Consider the following 23,954-nt stretch of genomic DNA (forward strand, 5'->3'; position numbering starts at 1 on the left):
ATATGTGGATGATATTATAATCACAGGAGATGATGAGGTGGAGATATCACGATTGAAAGGAAGTTTGAGCAAGGAGTTTGAAGTCAAAGATCTGGGCCAGCTTAGGTACTTTCTTGGCATAGAAATTGCGGGGTCTTCCAAGGGGATAGTTCTATCGCAACAAAAGTATACCTTAGATTTGCTAGATAATACAGGTATGCTCGGGTGACGAGCTGCATCCACACCCATTGATCAAAATCACAAGTTATGTGCTCAATCAGGGGGATCAGTGGACAAGGAGAAGTATCAAAAGCTTGTTGGAAGACTCCTCTACCTATGTCATACGAGACTAGATATCTCATATGCAGTGAGTGTAGTGGGCCGATACATGCATGATCCCAGGAGTGGACGTTTGGCTGTTGTATATTGGATCTTCCAATATCTCAAGGGTAGTCCAGGGAAAGGACTATGGTTCAAGAAGAATGGGCATCTGAATGTAAATGGTTGTAGTGATGTGGATTGGGCTAGTTGCCTTTATGACAGAAGATCGACCTCTGGCTACTGTGCTAAATTTGTTGGAGTGAACTTGGGGTCATGGTGAAGCAAAAAGCAGCAGGTAGTGTCAAGGTCGACAGCTGAAGCAGAGTATAGAGCTATGTCACATGGGCTTAGTGAGATGTTGTGGGTGAGAAACCTCTTATCAGAACTGAAGGTGTTAAGAAAGGACCCTCTAAATGTATGCAATGTTAACAAATCAGTGATTAGTGTCACTAACAACCCAATCCAACATGACAGAACCAAACATGTGGAGATAGATTGTTTCTTCATCACGAAGAAGGTGGATAATGGCACAATCAAAACCAGTCATTAAGCTCAAAAGAACAAGTTGTAGATTGTCTTACCAAAGGATTAGGGGTTAGGAAGTGTGATTCAGCATGTAGCAAGATGGGGATGACCGATATCTATCACCCATCTTGAGGGGGAATGTTGGGTTGTGTTTGTGTGTGTGTTATGGCCCAAAGGGCCCATACCTGTAGCATATATCTATATGTATAGCAGCTGAGTAAGAGGATAGAGATTCTAGAGTTTTCTCCAACCTACTGCCTTCAATTTGATTACTAAAAGTTTATAACTGCTAAAAGTTTCTTTTGTTTCTTTATGTGTATTTTGAATCGGATTTGAAAGATATTATAGACACATATCATGTAAACATTGACAATATTTTTGAGAACTTCCGAGTTTGAAATTCGAGAGTTAGTATCACGGTCTGATGTGAGTGTTGGTATCATTGGATGTGTGCTCCACTTAGTGACAATACCAGGGAATCCACTGCCAACTATTTGACGGAAATGAGCTACTTTTGATTCGTCCAGCGAGCGTTTCGTGCTCTCTCTAATGAATTCTGACAGAACAACATGATGCTAGTACAGCGATATTATTACCAAAATCATGAAAGTATGAAACACAGCGACATCAGGTTTAAGAAAATATGGAGTAAAAGGCTTATGATTCCTAGATTAATGGGTTTACTCCTGAGTTTGAAGGCTAACTGCAATGATTTGTAATCTGAACGAACACATGAGAAGAGACTCCAGTATGGCACAACTCATATTAGTATCATTATATTTGGGGCACAGCTACTCGGAGTTAGATTACATAGGGGTGGTACAACACATGATTCGTGAAAGCAAGCTTGGCGTATTCGTAAAAGAAAGGAGTTAGATTACATCATGGCATTCCCCATAGCAAGGCAGGGGCTGTGTATGCATGAGCAAGCTTCACACAACAAAGAACTAGGCCACCCATGAACAACAAAAGGGCCCAGGTTAAAAGCAAGCAAAAATTATGGATGATAAAAGCTCCCAAGGGAGAGAGGTAGCTGGTCCCTTAGTTCCCTTGGAACTGCATTCCATATGCTATCTTCTTACTTCCTTGAGTTCACGGCATGCTCGCGAGGCCCGACTTGCCGCAGTAACTGTATCATCATTGGCATGCATTAAATACAAGATAAGTAAAATGTTGTTTAACCATGAAAGATTTTCAAGGGAAAGGTGTCAAATGTACCTGAAAATATGACTCCAGCTTCTGCTTCAGAGTGGCATGCTCCCTCTTCATCTTCTGCAGTGACCTGCGGCATCTGATGCACAACCATGGACACACTACAACAGGTGAGATGAGCAAATCGCCTGGCGACAAGAGATGAAAGCAAAGCACGAGTGATGCAATACCCTTCCAGATTCCTGTCATTGCAGTGTGCCTTAAACACCGAGCACTCGTTCTTCATCCTCACTGCTCCAATGCTGCGCCAAACACAAGTCAACTTCAGTGAATCAGAACACATAAGGCAGGCAAAAGGTAAAGCTGTCGGTGATAGCATTTCCATTTGCTAATAATATTCGTTCTCTCACATCACTAAGCACTCTTAAATCATGTATATACTGAATGGATGATTCTGTGGTGATGAGACCCGCAATAAGATTATTCACACCGGGTGTTTTCTGAGCATATTCACAGGTCCTGTACCTGGATCCGCTGCCTTTGAGCTGGTGCACAAGAGAATCTAACCGGTAGAAATCCTGAGGGTACTTCCCACTGCATCAAAAGGAACTGGAAAGTGAATGCACTAAATATGATTCCATTTTTGGTAGATATGATATGTCTTGAAACCATTTGTATGGACTGTTCCAGCCAAAAAAAAGACAGTTATGGCCTGACTTACAGACGTATTGCTTACATTGTTTGTTCTATGTTTGACAACAATCTCGGCGAATCTTTCAGAAACAAAGCCACAACTTCCTCAACGAAATTGGGGCTTGATTCGTCCTGCAGTTCTTCCAGCTGATTGAACTGTTCATCAAGGTAACCCTGCAGGAATAGCCCAAAGTAGATTATTAGGCAAATCAAAGAAGCCTGAAATACAACATATAATAAAATACCATTAGTGTGGTCCACGGCAGAAAAAAAGATTCTCGATTACATGGGTAAATCAAAATAATTATTCAAATATCAAACAAAGTCCCAGCAAGTTGTTATAGGCTTCAACCTAGCTAAGTATAACAAGCACCTTAATATTTGTCAAAAATCAAACTGAGTCAGCTACATCAAGGTGGTTTTAGGTGTCAACCTGGCTTAGGTATAAAGAGCACCCTAATATTTGCCTAGAAGATACTAATGTATCATCAAAATGACCTACCTCTATGATTACTCTGTAAAGTTTGAACACCCCAACCTTTTGTATATTCTCAAAGGAATAGAACGAAGGAAATAAAGAGAGTGATTTTCTATTCTTATGGTCTATTACATCATTGCCCATATATCTAATTTTAAACATCATGATGCATTCAGCAGGCGATGCGTTTGTGGAAAAAAAAAGAGTGCCATAACTATTGTGTGGGAAAATAGTATCCAAGTTGGCATTTGCCCCCATATTGTCCCATTAGACCAGATTACAAAGTGAATGAGTTATGCAGTTGCAATTAAGTAAAATTTTGAAACAGAATGAGTGAAGAATCCATTGAGTCCCGCCACCAGAGAGAAACTCCATATATTTGGAAGAAAAAAATGCAGTAGAAAGTTTTCAGAGCCTCAGTGGATATGTCATGTGGAGATGTCCAAAGGTCATCATTCTATCAGAAGAAAATCACTACGAGAGTAATTCGGCTTACAAGTTATCCAGTCAAAACTTGCAGCTCTTGGGAGAAGAGCTTAACATGTGCAACACAGTAATTGATTATAAACCCAGATTTCAAATGAACAAAGGGGGAGCCAATAAACCTGATCAAAGAAACTTTTCTTCATGAAGGTAATTTGGCGACGCAAATTTGAGTAGTCCATAGTTGGCCTTATATGTCAGTACAAGCACACACAGAGAACTGAGGTGGCTGCAATGAGACATGCAAACCGAAGGAGGCCGTATATATAGAGGGAAACAGAATTTTATTTATGCATGCAAAATCTTTATTCCAATTGATAATGTCCTCCTGTGAATAAAGCATAACAAAAAGACAAAGTACTTTTCTTTTTCATGAAACTGCTGAAATAAAATCCCAACTACAAATTCTGCAAGTTGATCTATGAGTTCTCTTTCATGTGGCTTGTGTGGTTTACACCCTAGACAGGAAAAGGATTTCAGAATATGATGACGCTGCACCGCAGAAATGCGCAGAAGTAAAGTGCCCTAGAACATGTTCCCAAATAAGCAAACCTAGAAATAAGATAAATAAACATTTCTAGATAGGATACAATTATAAATATCCAATTACACTGTTAATTTTTTACAAATAAAGAAACCACGTCTGCCACTGAAATTTACGAAATACCTTTACAAGATATTTGTCAGAGAGCAGGGATCCAGCAATTTGGCTAAATTAAAAGTTAATGAGGGAACGATGAGCGTTTAATGTAAGGAGAACATATTCACTAAATCAAAAAATTCTACCTTTACAAGATATTTACTACTAAAGAGTTTTGGAGGAATTTAAGTGACTATAAATGACATCAACAGCTAAAATTCCCTGCGAATAAGAAACAGAAAGGACATTTATTCTTACATAACAAATAGCTGGGAGTACTAAACTCTGTGCAAACCTTCTAAAGATTGGTTCTTGACAAACTAAAACGTTACACTGTGTTGAAGATTGAAGCTGTTTACTATGTTACACAGAATGAATCTCCAGGGCATAGTTTATGTATCCTGAAAAAACGTATTTCCTACTACAGCTGAATTTTCTTGAAGCATAGAAATTTGTCAGCGTCAATGAGCTTAGAGCTACGACACTCGAATGCTATGGATGATTGGATTGATTGGTACAGGTAGAATAGAAACAGGAACTTCCAACTACAAGAAAAGTGGGTGTGAATCAGACAATGATTGGAGAAACCTTTAAAAAATGTTTTTTTCTGAATGAAAATTGACTGTTACAAAGTCATTAGACGACTGTTACAGCCATTTATCCGAAAGACAGGAATAGTAGGGAACTAAAACATGCACAGACCCAACACATGGGGAAAGAAGGTAATACCCATTTCAACATCGAATGGGTTTTAAAATATGTAATACATACATGTGTATATATCTTGATGTCCAATCACTTAGAGCTGTACACTTCCTACAATTAAATAAGTTTGATTGTAAAAACAACTACAAGCATCTCGGATGCAAGAAAAAGATGTAAGATCATTAAAGCTTGACAGCTCAGATAGATCCATCATCTGATGAATCACAGAAGCTCAACTATCGGCTCCTTTTCTCCACATCTCACATTCCTAAAACAATGTCAGGAAAGGGTAACAGCAAACATTGGACAAAACAGGCATCCTACCAAAAAGGAAGAAGAGAAACAGTGTCATCACCATGCTTTCACACTGAAAGCAAATGGAAAAACTGGACGATAAAAAGGAAGATGCATGGTGGGCAGGAAATTCTCCCTTTATTCCACTTCATACAGAAAAGGATGGATAAACCTTTCCAGTAGCTACACCCATGGTTTTGGGGTTATACGAGTAGTTGTGTATTTGTTTGGTTCCATCCACTACTTTTGATAAGTGCTGAAAAGGAAGAGGAATAATGCATAATTGGAGCGGTGATAATGACTTGTTGGTATCTCTACAGGATAGTGATAAGAGAATCTTAACCTGGAACAGCATATTAAAACGACAGGTATTGGTTTAAATGGTTAGTGTCAGTAAAGTTCTTATCTTCGCGAATCATGACACAAGATGCATAGCAAACAATAGCCGCAGAGAACAAATCTGATCATAGAGCAAGAGGTGGCAGAACCATCACCTCACTGCTCTTAACAGTTGCAAGAATCGTTGCACTGCTTTTCTGCATGTGCACCTTGCAATGCATATTCTAAAACAAGCCTATTGCCAATCACATAAAATTTGAAGCAAGGAGAGATGATGATGCGGAGCATCCTACGGTCATCCCCATGGACCTACCATCGTCTCATCAAGAGCCAAGAGGACCTATGACACGAGCACGAGCTAGAGCTCTCGAGAACGAGGTGACTTCCTTAGTGATATCACATATGATCCACTTGAGACATGGCTACTACCTAAGTCCGATATGCTATGCATGATTAGGTGTCAAGAGGAGCCTCCTGAGGATGCACGCGAAGACGGACAAGCCGCCAAGTTCACGGATGAAGAGAACCAACGGAAACGGGCAAGTTCACCTTCCAGGCCCCGGACATCCGGCCAAGTCCCCGGACATCCGGCCCCTGGAGCAACCACAGCAGCAACAGCCCAGACGCCCAAGCCTACAGGGCCCGGACATCCGGCGTCCAGCCCGGACATCCGGCCCCAGCCCGGAAATCCGGCCAAAAGCCCGGACATCCGGCGCCACGCTACAAAACATCCAGAAGTTTTGCCCTCCAGCCCGGACATCCGGCCCCCCAGCCCGGACATCCGGCCCCTCCTGAAGCCCCGGGCATCCGGCCCGTCGCCCGGACATCCGGCCACCCCTGTCTGCGCACAGTAAGGGCCGAGGCCCGTGTACCCCTTCGACCCCCTAGACTATATATACTCCTTCTCCTCCACCTTTCTAGGGTTAGCATTGGTTTAGCTCATATGTGAGATAGAGCATTGCTCATCCATACGGATCTCCTCGAGAGAGACTGCGGCCCCTCTTCGGAGACGATCCACGTTGGATTCAAGACCCCCTCTTGGGTGGCCCCCATCAAGACCTCCTCACGGAGAAGAACCGGTTACCCTTTGTATCGTCCTTTGTTGATCGTGGATCGTGTATCTCCCTTTGTATTCTTGGATCTAGCGCATGTGTAATCGAATCTTGTTGGTTTGAGTGATTCTCTTGTGGTTCCCCTCGTGTTTCCCCTCGTGTTCTTCGTGTTCTTAATTAGGATCCGCTCCTTTCGTGAAAGATCGGCCATCTAGGGTTCCACCCTACATCATCTTGGTATCATGAGCCACGTTGATCACGATTTCGGAGCCCCCTCTCTTTGTTTTCTAGCTTGATTTTGTTGTTTTTCGTCCTAACCCGAAAATTGCCCCACAAAAATAGCCCCAAATTTTTTTTGTGATGAAGTTTTGTTGGATTTGATCCGCGGATTTCGTGTGTTGCAGGTAGATCTAGCTTTTCCCCGCCTTTTCCCCAATTTCCATCCACAAATTCCTCCGAATTTTTGCCCCGGATTTGACCTCTCCACGCGGTGTTCATCCACGGATCCCGAGCCCGAACATCCGGCCCGACCAGCCCGGACATCCGGCCCCTGACAGCATCAACTCCATCCTCCACTCCGTTTACCGCCTAACTTTCGTCCAATGTTGTTCCGGAGCCCACATACACTTCCGCATACCACCACCATTTCCGCATAGCACCACCATAGCCTTTCCCGCTACCAACTCCGACAATTTTGACCCATTTTGTTTTGAGAATTTGAGTTGTGGTTTCCGTGTCCTATTGTGTTTCGGCTATCTAGGTACGGTTCGGCATCAACATCACCACCGCTCATCTTCGCCAAGGACTACTACGAACGGCTACATTGGTATCACCTTCACCTTCATATCATCTTGGTATAGCGATATCATCATACTCTCTTGCATTTGCATTGATAAACCCATGGCCTTACTTTTGCGTAGCTTACCCATCGAGACTAGCCTTTGAGTATTGCCGGCAACGTGACTTGTGCACATTAGTGTTCATACTTCACATAGCATACATACCATCATTGAGTTGCATATCTTGGTATCATCTCTTGTGTCACAAAAGTTGTCTTCGCATACACAATTGCTATCTTGGTTCGTGAAGCATTGCATGAGAAAAGAGCTCAAACAACAAAGAGCCAAACAAGCTTTTAAGCAAAAGGGAACGATAAGCAAAGAGCTTATAAGCAAGAACCATAGCATCATACAACATTAAGATTGTCATACTCGATCATCTTGGATCAAAGCATAGAAACATCATACATATAGCATACTTGGGATAGAAGTCGTTGCATTTTTGCTTAGTAGGTTGTGCACAAGTTCGTATCCGCCTATTGTGCAATCGTGCTAGCGTCTCTCTAGTGTTGTGCAACAAGAGCATCTTGGTGGATTCCACATTTTGGCTCACCCTTGGTTGCCCAACCCCACTTATCTATTTGCGTGTGTGTTTCCGTGTACCATATCTTGCTATTGGTCTACTTGTTGCATTTGCAAATTTGTGAATCTTTTCCAACATTATTGAGTCTCACTTACAATTGCATCAAATTTTGTGCCACCATCCTAACCAAGCTCCACCATAAGCTTTTACTTGTGTAGGTGTGAGAACCGACAAGAAACGGTACCAATTGTGCTATTCCCTTGATACACATTGGAGTGATCTTTGATCCATTTTCAACATCGGTCAAGGTACATTTGGTATTGGTTCTTCTCTTTCTCCCACTCACATATCTTTGTTTGGAATGATGGATAGGCCAAGTACTTCTACCAATCCACTCTTCTTGGAGCAAGACGACGACATGTCATCCTACGTCACCAAGACTCAACTATTTGGTGCACACCGAGCTTTGCATCAAGAACAACTTGCTTTGGGCGATCGCATCGACAACCTCGCCACCGATCTACGACAATCTGAGCAACGTACAAGAGACTACTTCGACACATCCATGAGTTCCCTCAAAGAAGATATCCGAACCATGATGGTCCGCTCTTCTACAACTTCGTCCTCGTCAAGACGGAGCCGCTCAAGTCGACACTACGACGACACCATCTCCGGTTCAAGTACACCGACATCGAACACTCTTCGTCGTGCCGCGCGTCAAGACCGTCAAGCTAACCGCAATCCTCTACACGACACCGACTCTCAAGAGCATCGACATCGTCACAACCAAGCTGCTTTCGCACAAGCACAAGAACGGCAACGCCAACGACAACAAGAACAAGAGGAGCGAGCGCGACAACATCAAGATGCACAAGACGCCGAGGCGCAACGTCAAGAACGACAACTACGTGAAGCTCAAGCACTTGAGGCGCAACGTGCTCTTCAAGACTCAAGTCGTGCCGTAGCCAATCGAGGCCGACAAGCTCGACTACATCAAGAAGCACTTCGCGACGAAGCTCAAGAAAGGATTTACGAAGCACGTGTGCATCGTCAAGCCCCTCGACAAGATCGACAAGCTCCTCGTCAAGATAGACAAGTTCCTCCTCATGCGAGACAAGAACGTCAAGTCCATCGAGAGCAAGAAGACAATGGACCACCTCCTCGCCAAGAGCATCATGAGGAAGACAACCCTCCTCACCAAGAGCAACATGAGGAAGACAACCCTCCTCGCCAAGAGCGACATGAGATTGCCAATCCTCACCGACATGGGCGTCATCATCCCCGACCCCAACACAATGAAGAGCAACGATATGGCAAGCTAAAGTTCACCATGCCCAAGTTTACCGGAAGCAATGACCCCGAAGAGTACATATCATGGGCATTGAAGGTTGACAAAATCTTCCGCTTGCACAACTACGAAGAAGAGAAGAAGATCGCAATGGCATCCCTCGAATTCCAAGACTACGTCCTCATTTGGTGGGAACAAGTCATTGAGCGCCATGCGGCAAGAGGTGAACCACCCATCACCACTTGGGCACAAATGAAGGATGTCATGAGAGCACGATTCGTGCCAAACTACTACAACCGCGACCTCTTCAAGAAACTCCAACAACTCAAGCAAGGAACCAAGAGCGTTGAAGAGTACTACAAGGAAATGGAGATTGCCATGATACGAGCCAATGTCAAAGAAGATGATGAGCAAACTATGGCACGTTTCTTGAATGGACTCAATCACCCTATCAAGAAGATTGCCGACTTCCAACCATACTCGAACCTCATCGAGCTAGTGCATCAAGCTACCAAAGCGGAACGGCAAGTACAAGACGACTTCAAGTATGCCAAGTTCTCATCCAAGTCCTATGGCCTCTCCAACAATCAAGCTTCGACGACTCCCACCACGAGCAATGGCGACAAGTCAAGTTACAAGAAAGCTTCGACAAGCTCAAGTCGTCCTCCTACTACAAGCAACTTCAAGCCGAAAGCTTCATCATCATCTACTCCAACCGATGAGACCATCAAGACAAGTTCCATCAAATGTTTCACATGCGGAGGCCGAGGCCACAAGTCCTTCGAGTGCACAAACAAGCGCACCATGATCCTCAACGACGACGGCACCTACGACTCCATGAGTGAAGGAGAAATGGAAGCTCTTGAGCAAGTGGCCATGCACCGACAAGTGAACAATGAAGAAGAAGATGATCACATCTTTTGTGACGAAGACTCAAGTCCCGCTCTTGTTGTCTCCAAGGTCTTGACTCTTCAACATCAACAAGACGAAGATCAAAGATGCCATATCTTCCACACAAAGGCCGGCATCAATGGACGGTCCGTCAAGGTCATCATCGATGGAGGGAGTTGCCATAACTTGGCAAGTGAAGAACTATGCTCCAAACTCCAATTGGTCAAGATGAAGCACCCGCACCCCTACAAGGTTCAATGGCTAAGCGACACCGGCACCATACAAGTCGAGCAGAGAGTACAAGTCTCTTTCAAGATCGGCGCCTATGAAGACACTTTGGAGTGTGATGTCCTTCCGATGACCGTGTGCCACCTCCTTCTTGGACGGCCATGGCAATTTGACCGAGGTGTCATTCACAATGGGCGTACAAATCACTATAGCTTCAAGATGAAAGGGAAAGAGTTTGTGCTACGTCCTATGTCTCCAAGCCAAGTGCTCGCCGACAAGCAAAACACCCATCGTGGAGAGAATAGTGAGAGAGTGAACCACCAAAAAGAGAGTGAGCGCCACAAGCCCAAATTGAGTGCCTCCACGATGAGCGACAAGAAAAACTTAGTCCTATTTGCCACCAAACGTGAGATGAGAGAAGTGTGTGAGAACCCATCAAGTGTCCTACACTATGTCCTATTGTGCAAGGATGAGGCACCAAAAACTAACAACTCTCACGATCTACCTTTGGTGTTATCTTCTTTATTGCAGGAATTCCAAGATGTTTTCCCCGATGAGCTACCTCCGGGTCTACCTCCACTACGAGGCATTGAGCACCGAATTGATCTCATCCCCGGAGCGCCGCTTCCAAACAAAGCGCCCTACCGCGTCAACCCCGAAGAAACCAAAGAAATTCAAAGGCAAGTAAAGCATCTCATAGACCATGGACATGTGCGTGAAAGTTTGAGTCCTTGTGCCGTACCGGTCATTCTTGTGCCAAAACGAGACGGTAGCTTTCGCATGTGTTCCGATTGTAGACCTATCAATGCTATCACCGTTCGTTATAGGTATCCCATTCCACGCCTTGATGATATGCTTGATGAACTTTGCGGTGCCACTATCTTTTCCAAAATTGATCTTAAAAGTGGTTACTATCAAATCCGCATACAAGAGGGTGATGAATGGAAAACCGCTTTCAAAACAAAGTTTGGTCTATATGAGTGGTTAGTCATGCCTATGGGTTTATCGGAAGCACCCGGTACTTTCATGCGTCTTATGCATTACGTGTTTCGCCCTTACATTGGTGAATTTGTTGTTGTCTACTTTGATGATATCCTTGTGTTTAGCAAATCTCTCAAAGAGCATGTCACCCACCTTCGCACCGTGCTACAAACTCTTCGAAAAGAGCAACTTTATGCTAATATGGAAAAATGCCTATTTGGTGTTGATAAGCTTGTTTTCTTGGGTTTCGTAGTATCTTCTAAGGGTGTTCATGTTGATGAATCTAAGATCAATGCTATTAAAACTTGGCCCCAACCAACCAATTTGCAACAAGTGCGTAGTTTTCTTGGTTTAGCCGGTTTCTATCGCAGATTTGTGAAGGATTTTAGCACCATTGCTTCACCTTTGCATGCTTTGAGTAAGAAAAATGCACCGTTTGTTTGGGGAACATCTCAAGATATCGCTTTCAATGAGCTTAAGAATTTGCTTACTCATGCTCCCGTGCTTGCATTACCCAACTTTGACAAACCTTTCGAAATTCATTGCGATGCTAGTGGTAATGGCATAGGAGGTGTGTTAACGCAAGAGAAGCGCCCAATTGCTTATTTTAGTGAGAAACTCTCCGGAGCGCAACTCAATTACCCTATCTATGACAAAGAGCTATATGCTTTGGTGCGAGTTTTGCATGAATGGGAACATTACCTACGCCCTCATGAGTTCATCATCCATACCGACCATGAAACGCTTAAATACCTTAAGGGTCAAACTAAGTTGAACAAGCGTCATGCTAAATGGAGTGAGTTCATTGAGTCGTTTCCTTATGTCATCAAGTATATTAAAGGTAAGGAAAATGTTGTGGCGGATGCACTTTCCCGTATATGCATGCTTGTTAATCAACTTGAGTTAAATGTCATTGGCTTTGAGCATATAAAAGACTTGTATGAGCATGATCCTACATTTTCTATTCCTTATGCCAAGTGTTTGACGCATACTTCTTGGGATCGATACTACATCAAAGATGGATATCTTATGAGAGCTAACAAACTTTGCATCCCCGAGTCCTCTCTTCGCTTGTTGCTTTTGCAGGAATCTCATGGAGGCGGACTCATGGGACACTTTGGACGCGACAAGACATTTGCTACGCTCTCCAAGAACTACTTTTGGCCCAAGATGTTCCGCGACGTCAATCGCTTCACCAACCGATGCTCTACATGTCGCAAAGCTAAGTCCAAAGCTCAATCTCATGGCCTCTATATGCCACTTCCAATTCCATATCACCCATGGGAAGACATTAGCATGGACTTTGTGCTTGGTTTGCCTAGAACTCGAAATGGCAAGGATTCCGTTTTTGTTGTTGTGGACCGATTCTCCAAAATGGCACATTTCATTCCTTGCAACAAGATAGACGATGCTTCACATGTTGCAAATTTGTTTTGTAGGGAAATCTTGCGCCTTCATGGAGTGCCAAAGACGATTGTCTCGGACCGCGACGTCAAGTTCTTGAGTTACTTTTGGAAGACATTGTGCGCCAAGCTCGGAATCAAGCTTTTGTTCTCTTCGGCATACCATCCACAAACCGACGGCCAAACGGAGGTGACCAACCGCACGCTCTCCACTCTACTACGCGTGTTGATAAAGAAGAACATCAAGGAGTGGGAGGAGTGCCTACCCATCGCCGAGTACGCCTACAATCGTGCAAGACATTCGACTACCGGCAAGTCCCCCTTCGAGGTCGTCTATGGCTTCAACCCATTGTCTCCATTGGACATTCTACCTCTACCGCTACAAGAGCGCACAAACATGGACGCGAGTGCCCGAGTCAACTTCCTCAAGAAGATGCACGAAGATACAAGAAACACCATCGAGCGCCAAGTACAACGACTCGCGACCAAGCTCAACGTCAACAAGCAACCCATGATGTTCAATGTTGGAGATCTTGTGTGGCTACACCTTCGCAAGGATCGCTTCCCCAAGGAACGCAAGTCCAAGCTACTACCCCGAGCGGATGGACCCTTCAAGGTGCTTGCACGCTACAACAACAACGCATACAAGATCGACATCCCACGCGACAAGTACTCCGTGAGCGACATCTTCAACATCAAAGATCTATCCCCGTACCATGGTGATGAGGATTTCGATCCGAGGTCGGATCTTTCCCAAGGGAGGGGAGATGATGCGGAGCATCCTACGGTCATCCCCATGGACCTACCATTGTCTCATCAAGAGCCAAGAGGACCTATGACACGAGCACGAGCTAGAGCTCTCGAGAACGAGGTGACTTCCTTCCTTAGTGATATCACATATGATCCACTCGAGACATGGCTACTACCTAAGTCCGATATGCTATGCATGATTAGGTGTCAAGAGGAGCCTCCCGAGGATGCACGTGAAGACGGACAAGCCGCCAAGTTCACGGATGAAGAGAACCAACGGAAACGGGCAAGTTCACCTTCCAGGCCCCGGACATCCGGCCAAGTCCCCGGACATCCGGCCCCTGGAGCAACCACAGCAGCAGCAGCCCAGACGCCCAAGCCTACAGGGCCCGGACATCCGGCGTCCAGCCCGGACATCCGGCCCTAGCCCGGACATCCGGCGCCACGCTACAGAACATCCAGAAGTTTTGCCCTCCAGCCCGGACATCCGGCCCCCCAGCCCGGACATCCGGCCCCTCCTGAAGCCCCGGACATCCGGCCCGTCGCCCGGACATCCGGCCACCCCTGTCTGCGCACAATAAGGGCCGAGGCCCGTGTACCCCTTCGACCCCCTAGACTATATATACTCCTCCTCCATCTTTCTAGGGTTAGCATTGGTTTAGCTCATATGTGAGATAGAGCATTGCTCATCCATACGGATCTCCTCCTCGAGAGAGACTGCGGCCCCTCTTCGGAGACGATCCACGTTGGATTCAAGACCCCCTCTTGGGTGGCCCCCATCAAGACCTCCTCACGGAGAAGAACCGGTTACCCTTTGTATCGTCCTTTGTTGACCGTGGATCGTGTATCTCCCTTTGTATTCTTGGATCTAGCGCATGTGTAATCGAATCTTGTTGGTTTGAGTGATTCTCTTGTGGTTCCCCTCGTGTTCTTCGTGTTCTTAATTGGGATCCGCTCCTTTCGTGAAAGATCGGCCATCTAGGGTTCCACCCTACATCAGATGACACCTATGAGAAGAAGGGCACTAATCAAAGCTTACATATAAAGCCAGAATTGGTGCAGGGTCATATTTCACATTTGTATTCTGCAGGATTGGATCCTGCACTAGAGAATTCTGTTAAGAGTAACAAAATAAAAATCAACCAAGGAGCTTTTACACAGAGATGAAAAATTGTTCCAACTTCCAATGCATCTGTTCAGGCCCGTCGAATGGCAGATGTGATATATGCCAATATTGGCAACTGCTCAAGAGCTCATCTTAGATCAGGACCATTTGATTTTGTATGGAACCCTTTTTGTATTCATTGTTACCTGGCTGATTACACTCTTTGGGTGTGAGGTTTACACAACCGTATTGTCTTGGTGAACCCTCTTCTTTTGGGGTTCCCAAAAAGCTGAAGAGGTGAACAGTGAAAAACAACCCTAGCCCCCGCGTCGTCCCCCGCGGGTGACACGGGTGGCGGCGCCACCTCTCCCTCTCACTCCTCTGTCCTCTCTCTCCCCTGCCGCCGGCGGCGGCCGGAGCCGCCGGGGCAAAGCCCCTCGCGGTGGCTGGCGGCGGGGCATCTCTCCCCCTCGTGCACAAACGGCCGGAGCGGGGCGGCTGGATCGGGCAGGGGCGCCAAGTTCGCGCGAGCTTGGCAGCGCGGCGACCAGCCCGCATCCCGGCGGCACGCGCTCGTGGTGGTGGCGCTGAGGCGGGGATGGCTGGTGGTGGCGCGGCAGCTGCGTGGGCCTGTGCCGCGGATCTGGTGCAGGCGCGGCATGGTGGTGGCCCCGTGGCGGCTGGTCACGTGGGTGCGTGCCCGGCGGCTCCGACGCTTGGAGCTCGCCGGGAGGCGCGGGTTGGGCAGTGGCCCGGCGTGGCTGCTGCTCCGGCCATGGGTGGCTCCACGGCAGCTTGGCAGGTCGGCTGCGGCGGCGACTGGCATGTTCCGGCGTCAGCTCGTCCGCAGGCGGTTTGTGTCGGCCTTCGATCCCTCTCCTGGTTGTCCGGGCGCTACATTCGTAGAAGGGTTGGCCCTCTCCCAGCTGCGGTCCATCGCTCGTCTCGCACCCGGTGCTGCAGGGACCGAGCTTGTCTCGCGCCCGGCAGCAGGACCGGCTCATCTTGTGCCCGGCAGCAGGACCGAGTCGTCTCGCGCCCGGTGCTGCAGGACGGGTCCATGGAGGCCAGTTTTGGCCGGCCTTTTGGGTCTCGGCACTAATGGCCGCCCAGGGGTGCCAAAGGCGGGGCCTTTCCGCTCGTCTCTTTGATTGCGGTAGTGGCGGGTCTCGGGTGAGGTGGTGTCAAGGTCTTGGATGCCGGGGCGGCGGCCCTGGTGGTGGTAGCGTGGTGCTCATGGGCAGAGCCCATGGCTCAGTCCAGCCCGGTGGCCATGGCCGTGTGGGCGGCGTGGTAGCCGGGGTGTGGCATTCGGTGGCGGTGAGTGTTGGCCAGGGTGAAAACCTATTCTATCTTCGGACGAACCGGCGGCGGCGAAGCTCGTTCCCTTCTTGAAGGCGTCGTCGCGGCTCTCATTGCCCGTCTTGTTGCTCCAGGGGAAACTCTGATCTTCGGATCGGGCGGTGGCGGCGCTCCAGTGTTGTAACCTTCCTGAAGGCGCCGCCTTGGAGCCCACAGTTCGTCGTATGCGGCTTCATCTCTTGGCGCTGGCGTGTTCACGGTTGAAGCCCCCGGTTGCTCTTGTAGTGCTAGGGGTGGTGTTGTTGCACCCAGCGCCTATGTATCCTGCCTTGGGTGTGTGCGTGTGTTGTGGTGGCGTGCGTTTGTACCGGGTTGTTGTTGATCGTTGCTCTATATATAAAGCGGGGCGAAAGCCTTTTTCGGTAACCCTCTTCTTTTCACCGAGTGTGGTGGCAAATGTGACATATCTCTTCTATAGATAGGAGAATATTAACTACTGAGAAAATCAAACCAACTCATTCCTTATCATTCATAAATTTGTCTCTCTGGCCAATTTACTTATTTTCTAAGAACACGATTAAATTGTGCTGCTTTTACTAGTAGAAAGTTTTCTGAACATTTATTAACAATTTTTTCATTATGTGTTGTCTTACGGACCGGTTTTAAATTTTCTATGCAGGTAAGATACTAATGAATTTTCAAGCTTTAAAGACAATATACCCATCTAACTTTTATAATCAAAATTATTTGCCTGCTACACGGAAATATAGCAAGAAAGGAAGATGCATATGCACATGCTACAGGCAAAACATATTCTGATTTCTGAGATTATTAAAGGTAAGAGATATTGTGGGTGACATATATGCCTCTACTTCTCCATGACAAAGGGCACAAACTAGGATGTGATTAACTCTGAAGGGTGTGCCGCCAATCAGGTCAGCTGTTCACTAACCCAGCTGGCCGAGTTTAGATTGACGCAGCCACGTAGGCATCCTCCGTTGATAGAATAAATATCCGGTGAAATCTCCACGGAAACCATGAGGTGAAGTTATAATAGTTTCTCAACAGAAAATGCCATATGTATGGGAGACGATATTGTACAAACTTGTAAAATTTCAACATCAAACTGAACTGCATTTGGAAAATATGAAAAAGATAAACAGCGACAGCAATAGAAATTATCAGTTAAAAATAAGTATTCATTCTGAATTTGAATTTTACATATCACCCAAATGCTACTGAGCTCAATCTTCAAATCTTAGAAGTTTATAGGGCATTACCTCCCCTACATATGATATTTTCTGGACAGCAAAAAACTTACCATAAATCAATGTAATATAAGGTTTGTCTGGCTACTGGAGGCCAATGAGGTGATGACTTAGTGGAACTAGAATGTTGGCGATATAAGTGCAGTGGTGCTGCTGAAAGAATATATTTGTAACTTTTTTCCAGTGCGGGACAACATCAGCGAAGGCCCTGAATTTAGATTCATCATGTTTCCATGTTTCCCTGAACTTGGCTTCTGCGAGATTTAAAGCTGGTAGCTGATTAAAAAATTATGGTTCACCAAGATAAGTGTAAACATAAGCTGCTCCTTGACACCTAGTGATGGTATTATTTCTGGCAAGTCCCAGAACAGAGGGATCAGGGATCATAGAACAGAACCCACTTTACAAGACACAAATCAAAATGCACTAATAATCAGTAGGAAGAGCTTGCCGTGTCAAAAATCAGCAGCAAGACAACCATGAATACCTTACCATTTCAGGAACCATGTCAGGCCAGCTCAACTGTCACTCCGTTCTGATTTTTTGTCTCCTGAGTCCTGACAGAGAACGTTGACCATGGCTGACCACCTGCTGTCGTCAACACAGTAAAGTTGTGAGGTACTGGCCTGGAATATATCCAGATTGAACTTATCAGAAATTGGAATTAACTTCTAGTGCTCTTAAGTGATTTCATTTGGGCTGGTTATTTATGATATCTGAGCACAAGTGATTTCATTTGGGCTTTCGTTGGTTTGGGTACTCTTGGAAAACACAATTTTATTACTAAACAACACAATCATTCTAATAAGTATTATAATCACTCAAATCATTTAACCAAGTACCACAATCATTGAAACAAGGAACAAAAGATAATGAAAACCATTGATCTGGGAGCAATTGGCAAAGGTTGGCACTACATTTCATTGCTATATCGAGGATATATAGTCACCACGCAAACATAAATCATACTCCCTCAATTTCTAAATATAAGTCTTATTAGAGATAAAATTTCAATACGAACTACATACGGATGTATATAGATCTATTTTAGAGTGTAGATTCACTCATTTTGCTCCGTATGTAGTCTATATTGGAATCTCTAAAAGGACTTATATTTAGGAACGGAGGGACTAGTTTCCACAGATGAGATCGACACAGCCGGTGAGGCAGTGACTCAGATTTACATCACCTATGTATCTATTGGTGAAACACATGCTTATATTTTTCTAAGCCTGCCAATCTATATGGTGAACTTCTGGTATATCGCCCATTTCCTATCTAAGGCTACTAATCTGTATGGTGACCTCATTGTATATCCTGCATCTATAGTGAAAACTGAAAAGGAGCATCTATATGGTGACCTCATGGTATATCCTACACAGAGTGAGCTGCGGCCGGCGGAGGACGATGTGACGCTGCTGCTGCTAGGCTGGCCGCCATGGCGCCATGGCCCCTCTTTCCCCCTTAGAAACAGGACCTTGCTCGAGGCTGGCCGCCATGGCCCGAGCTCAGACACGCCTGCGCAACGCGAGACCCGTGCCACATGCGCCTCCTGGCCGGGCCCCGTGCGTGCGCCGCCCCGCCCTGACGGCGCGCTCGTCGTGCTCCACATCCAGCCGCCGGCGGGCTCAACCCCAGGCCCGGCGCTGCACCACATCCGGCCGCCAGCTTGCTGCGTCTTCTTCTGCCCTTTGGTTAGCTGAATTTCTGACCAAATCCGAACGTTTTCGAAAAATTCTGAAATTTTCTAGGTGTTTGTGTTTTTTTATCTAACTGTAGGTGTTTGTGTTAGTGTAGTAAGCATGCATGATAATTTTCATGTGAAACGGAGCTGTGATGTTTCGTCGACAAAAAAACAAAATTAAGATGTCATTTTAGGGTAACTTTTGGTGTTTAATTTGTTTTTTGCACAAACCAAAATGTTTAACTTTTTGCCTCAAATTTTGCAAGTAGCATTTGGATGTGACTAAGAACATAAAAAAATTGTTTTGATTTTTTTCATTTCAAAAAAAAGGGCCCGAGAGATGTGCTTCCAGGAGCCAAATTGACTTTCCGAACAATTGATGCATACACAGACCGTTACTTTTTTCTAAAAAAAAAATTAAAGCAAGCAGCTAATATATTGGCTGAAATTGCGATAGGAAGTAGTACAATATAAGGTGCGTTTGACTTTGCATGTTCTTTGATGCGTGATTTTTATCATTAACATATACAAAAATACATGGACTAAACATGTATCAACGATACTATCGTATTTGTCCGGCAAAACAATTCCGTTTCATATGTCTATAATAATTTTGTCATGCAATAAATGAAAATTATAGTCAAAGTTATACGACAAAGGCCAAAATCAAGGTGTGTCTTATATTTTGAAAAGGAGAAACTATTGTTTTATTCATAGCAGTCTAGCCTTATTCAGGAATCATGGCTACCATCGATCATACACAGTCACAGGGATCAAGGTGTTTCGGTACCGAATCAATTTGAACAACGATCTGATTGTTCATAGCAAGGCGTTGCATGTTGTGCCTACTGATAAAGAAAGAGTATATTAATAAAGGAAATGTTAAATCAAACCTAGATACCGTAATCTGTATGCAGGTATGTAGGGCACCTACAACCGGACCCATACGCGCCATAAACGTCCGGGCGGGTTGCTTGCTCAGTGCTGGACGACTTTTGGCCACCCAACCAGGCTCCCAGAGCCAGTCCAAAGGTCCGGACTGAACAGCACTCCTCATACCCGGTCCATATATGCGGCGGATATGGAGACGTCTGGATGCGCCCGCCACGTCTGACTGGTGGATAGGGCCCACATGGGGAAACTGAGAGACTGCTGGTTCGATGGGCGCCTCCTCCGCTTCACGTCGCGTGGCGTCGCTCCAGCATGCCGCCCGAGGAAGGAGGACGGTTATTTAAGCCGGACAGCGGCAACCAAACCCTATGTGCCCCCATTCCCCATTTCTTCTTTCCCATGCCGCCACTTCCAATCCGCCCGCCGCACCATACCGAGGCGTCGGATCACCGCCTACGCCATGCTCACTCCGAAGAGCCGTCTGCAGCTGCTAGAGGAGATTAGGGTGAGGCAAGATGCTCATGTCGTTGTGGGCCTTCCTTCGGATTGGCCCGAGCTGGAGGAGCAAGCGGAGGAGGAAGAGGCAGAGCCGACTGCGGGTTATGCCATGGCGGACGCGCACGCGGAGTAAGAGGCTGCCCAAGCAATGAAAATGGCGGAGCAGGCCGCCATCTTGGAGTCCATCCAGAGTGAGGCCTATGTCGAGGCCAACATGCAGTTCATCCGGCAAGAATAGGCGGCGATGAAGGTGTTGTTCGCCAAACTAGACGCGTAGGCAGAGGGGAGGAGGACCGGAGCCTCTGCGGGCGCAAGAGCTGCCGCACTTGCCCGTCTACCCGACGCCGGCACGGAGATCTTCGACATCTCCGACAATGAGTAGCTTTAGCTATGTACGTAGTATGTAGTTTTTTATCTGCATGACTAGTATGGATTTGATGCTCCGAAGTTTGAGGTTTATAATTGTGCCAGACGTTTTGGTGTGTTGTCTGGTCAGTGTCCGCAGGCGTGTGGGGACGGATTTTGGTCTGTGGTTGTAGATGCTCTAAAGCTTTGCTTCATCGCAGTTAGTATGTGTATGCAGACTAAAGTGAATTAGCGTAGAAAAATAATGAGCGAAGTCCTAGAGCAACAATGGATTTTTATAGCTATTTATATAAATTTAATATGTTGTTCCTTATGTGAGTGGTGATACGTATGCAATTGTGGAGTTAAAAGAGAAGAAGGGCAAAAAATTCAATATATGTGTAGGCATATTTGTTTCAATATGTATGCAATTGTCGTGCCCAATATAAGATAGTTTTTTGAGCAGTTTGGTGCCCTATTTATAGGGGTGCCCAATATAAGATAGTTTTTTGAGCAGTTTGGTGCCCTATTTATAGGGCTGCTGTTTGAGAGAGAAAACCAGATGATGTAAAATGCATTTTTTGATGCCTAATAACAATTTTTTGGTGCACTATTATAGGGCTGTTGTTGAAGGTGCTCTTATGAACACTTGCAAGCTGAGGAAAAGGGAATGCGACTTTATGGAGGAAGTTTTTTGAGTGGTTAGACTTAAAAAGTATATTATTAGTCCCGGTTCTCTATTTGGTATGTGACAGAATTTACATGTGGGAAGTTTTGCCGATAAATGATATATTTTATTGGCTTAAAATGGAGCAACAAGAGGACACATACACAATAACCACACACGTGACATCTGCATAGTTAGGATGCACACAACCAACACCAACCCATACACACACAAAAACACGCGAGCAGATAGTAAAGTCATGTGTGACCAAAGCTATGCGTAGGTGAGGAAAAAAAAGTAAAGTGACTAGATCCACGATCGCCAAACTACAACAATGATCATATCACACCAGGCATCTCATGACACCACATGGACGACGAGCTTCTTCAATAGCAAGGCTTTCAAGAAGGGATCGATGCTCAAGCGTTGCCATCACTGGATCCAACCACCCAAAGCCAGAATCTGGGTTTTCACCCTAAAGAACTAGTCTGAACATATCCGAGCAATGCCTTCAACAAGGTAATGACATAAAAGCATAGTCATTGGGAGGTATAACCAACATGGGTCAGACCTAGGCTTTCACACCGAAACTCAAGATTGATGCCATTTATGTGTATTCGCCATCACTTCTTCGCGATCCCAGCAGGTGCATGCGAAGTGTGTTGGGGAACGTAGCATGCAATTTCAAAAAAATTCCTACGCCCACGCAAGATCTATCTAGGAGATGCATAGCAACAAGAGGGGGAGAGTGTGTCCACGTACCCTCGTAGACCGAAAGCAGAAGCGTTTGACAACGCAGTTGATTTAGTCGAATTTCTTCTCGTTTCGACCGATCAAGCACCGAACGTACGGCACCTCTGAGTTCTGCACTCGTTCAGCTCGATGACGTCCCTCGAACTCTTGATCCAGCAAAGTGTCGAGGGAGAGTTCCGTCAGCACGACGGCGTGGTGACGGTGATGGTGAAGTGATCCGCACAGGGCTTCGCCTAAGCACTACGTGAATATGACCGGAGGCGTAAACTGTGGAGGGGGGCGCCGCACACGGCTAACAACTGTTGATGTGTCTTCCAGGTGCCTCCCCCCTCATATATATAGGTGGGAGGGAGAGGGGGCAGCCAAGGGGGCGCCCAAGTAGGAGAAATCCTACTTGGGGCCCTAATCCTATTCGCCCCCTTACCATAATTCCCGAAGGGGGGAGGAAGGAGGAGGGAGGAGAAAAGGAAGGGGGAGGCCGAATCCCTCCCCTTCCTTTCTCTCTTCTCCGCTTTCCTTCCCCCTATTTCGGCCCACATGGGGCGCACCAGCCCCCTAGGGGCTGGTCTGTCCCCTTCTTGGCCCATTAGGCCCATGTAGTTGCCGGGGGGATGCCCGAAACCCCTTCCGGTGATCCGATATGTACCCGGTACCCCCAGAACGCTTCCGGTGTCCGAATATCATCGTCCTATATATGAATCTTTACCTCTCAGCCATTTTGAGACTCCTCGTCATGTCTGTGATCTCATACGGGACTCCGAACAATATTCGGTCACCAAATCACATAACTCATATAATACAAAATCGTCATCGAACGTTAAGCGTGCGGACCCTACGGGTTCGAGAACTATGTAGACATGGTAGTTGTTCACTTGAACTACGTCGGTGTTTCCCCCAAGAGGAGAGGATGATGTAGTACAGCAACGGTGAGAATTTCCCTCAGTTATGAAACCAAGGTATCGAACCAGTAGGAGAACCAAGCAATCACAACGTAAGTAGCACCTGCACATAAATAACAACACCTCGCAACCCGACGTGTTAAAGGGGTTGTCAATCCCTTCCGGGGTACGGCGCCTCAAGATAGGCAAATGGACATGAGGTAAATTGTAATAGATTGAAATAATAGATCGCAAATAAATAAAAGTGTAGCAAGATATTTTTGTATTTTTAGTTTAATAGATCTGAATAAAAATGCAAAGGAAAAGTAGATCGCAAGGCAAATATATGAGAAATAAGACCCGGGGGTCATAGGTTTCACCAGTGGCTTCTCTCGAGAAAAATAGCAAACGGTGGGTAAACAAATTACTGTTTGGCAATTGATAGAACTTCAAATAATCATGACGATATCCAGGCAATGATCATTACATAGGCATCACGTCCAAGATTAGTAGACCGACTCCTGCCCGCATCTACTACTATTACTCCACACATCGACCGCTATCCAGCATGCATCTAGTGTATTAAGTTCATGGAAAAATTGAGTAATGCAATAAGAATGATGACATGATGTAGACAAGAACCGTTTATCTATATGGCGGTAGATATAGATCTCGTCTTTTTATCCTTAGTGGCAATGATACATACGTGTCGGTTCCCCTTCTGTCACTGGGATCAAGCACCGTAAGATCAAACCCACTACCGGACACTGAGGGAGTCCTGGACTAAGGGATCCTCGGGCGTCCGACCTGTTAGACATTGGCCGAACTGATGGGCTGTGAAGATACGAAGACCGAAGACTCTCTCCCGTGTCCGGATGGGACTCTCCTTGGCATGGAAGGCAAACTTGGCGTCCAAATATGAAGATTCCTTTCTCTGTAACCGACTTTGTACAACCCTAGTCCCCTCCGGTGTCTATATAAACCAGAGGGCTTAGTCCG

General features: G+C 45.9%; 1 protein-coding gene across 4 annotated transcripts; it reads right to left on the bottom strand.

The window, feature by feature from the left end:
* Window positions 1-1,576: 1,576 nt before the first annotated feature.
* LOC123180731 (pseudo histidine-containing phosphotransfer protein 2) lies at window positions 1,577-18,971 on the bottom strand. 4 transcript variants are annotated; one of them, XM_044592852.1, is made up of 7 exons: window positions 18,618-18,971; window positions 17,732-17,827; window positions 2,714-2,844; window positions 2,503-2,571; window positions 2,208-2,279; window positions 2,044-2,116; window positions 1,577-1,954 (listed from the first exon to the last, which is right to left on the bottom strand). In XM_044592852.1, the coding sequence occupies exons 2-7, from the start codon at window positions 17,744-17,746 to the stop codon at window positions 1,904-1,906; spliced, it is 411 nt and encodes a 136-aa protein (XP_044448787.1). In that variant the 5' UTR covers window positions 17,747-17,827; window positions 18,618-18,971; the 3' UTR covers window positions 1,577-1,903. The 4 variants fall into 4 exon arrangements, with proteins under 4 accessions (XP_044448787.1, XP_044448786.1, XP_044448785.1 ...); XM_044592851.1 differs by having other exon boundaries at window positions 17,732-17,830; XM_044592850.1 differs by having other exon boundaries at window positions 18,601-18,971.
* Between the last annotated feature and the right edge of the window lie 4,983 nt (window positions 18,972-23,954).

Source organism: Triticum aestivum, chromosome 1D, assembly GCF_018294505.1.
Source record: "Triticum aestivum cultivar Chinese Spring chromosome 1D, IWGSC CS RefSeq v2.1, whole genome shotgun sequence".
Lineage (NCBI taxonomy): Eukaryota > Viridiplantae > Streptophyta > Magnoliopsida > Poales > Poaceae > Triticum > Triticum aestivum.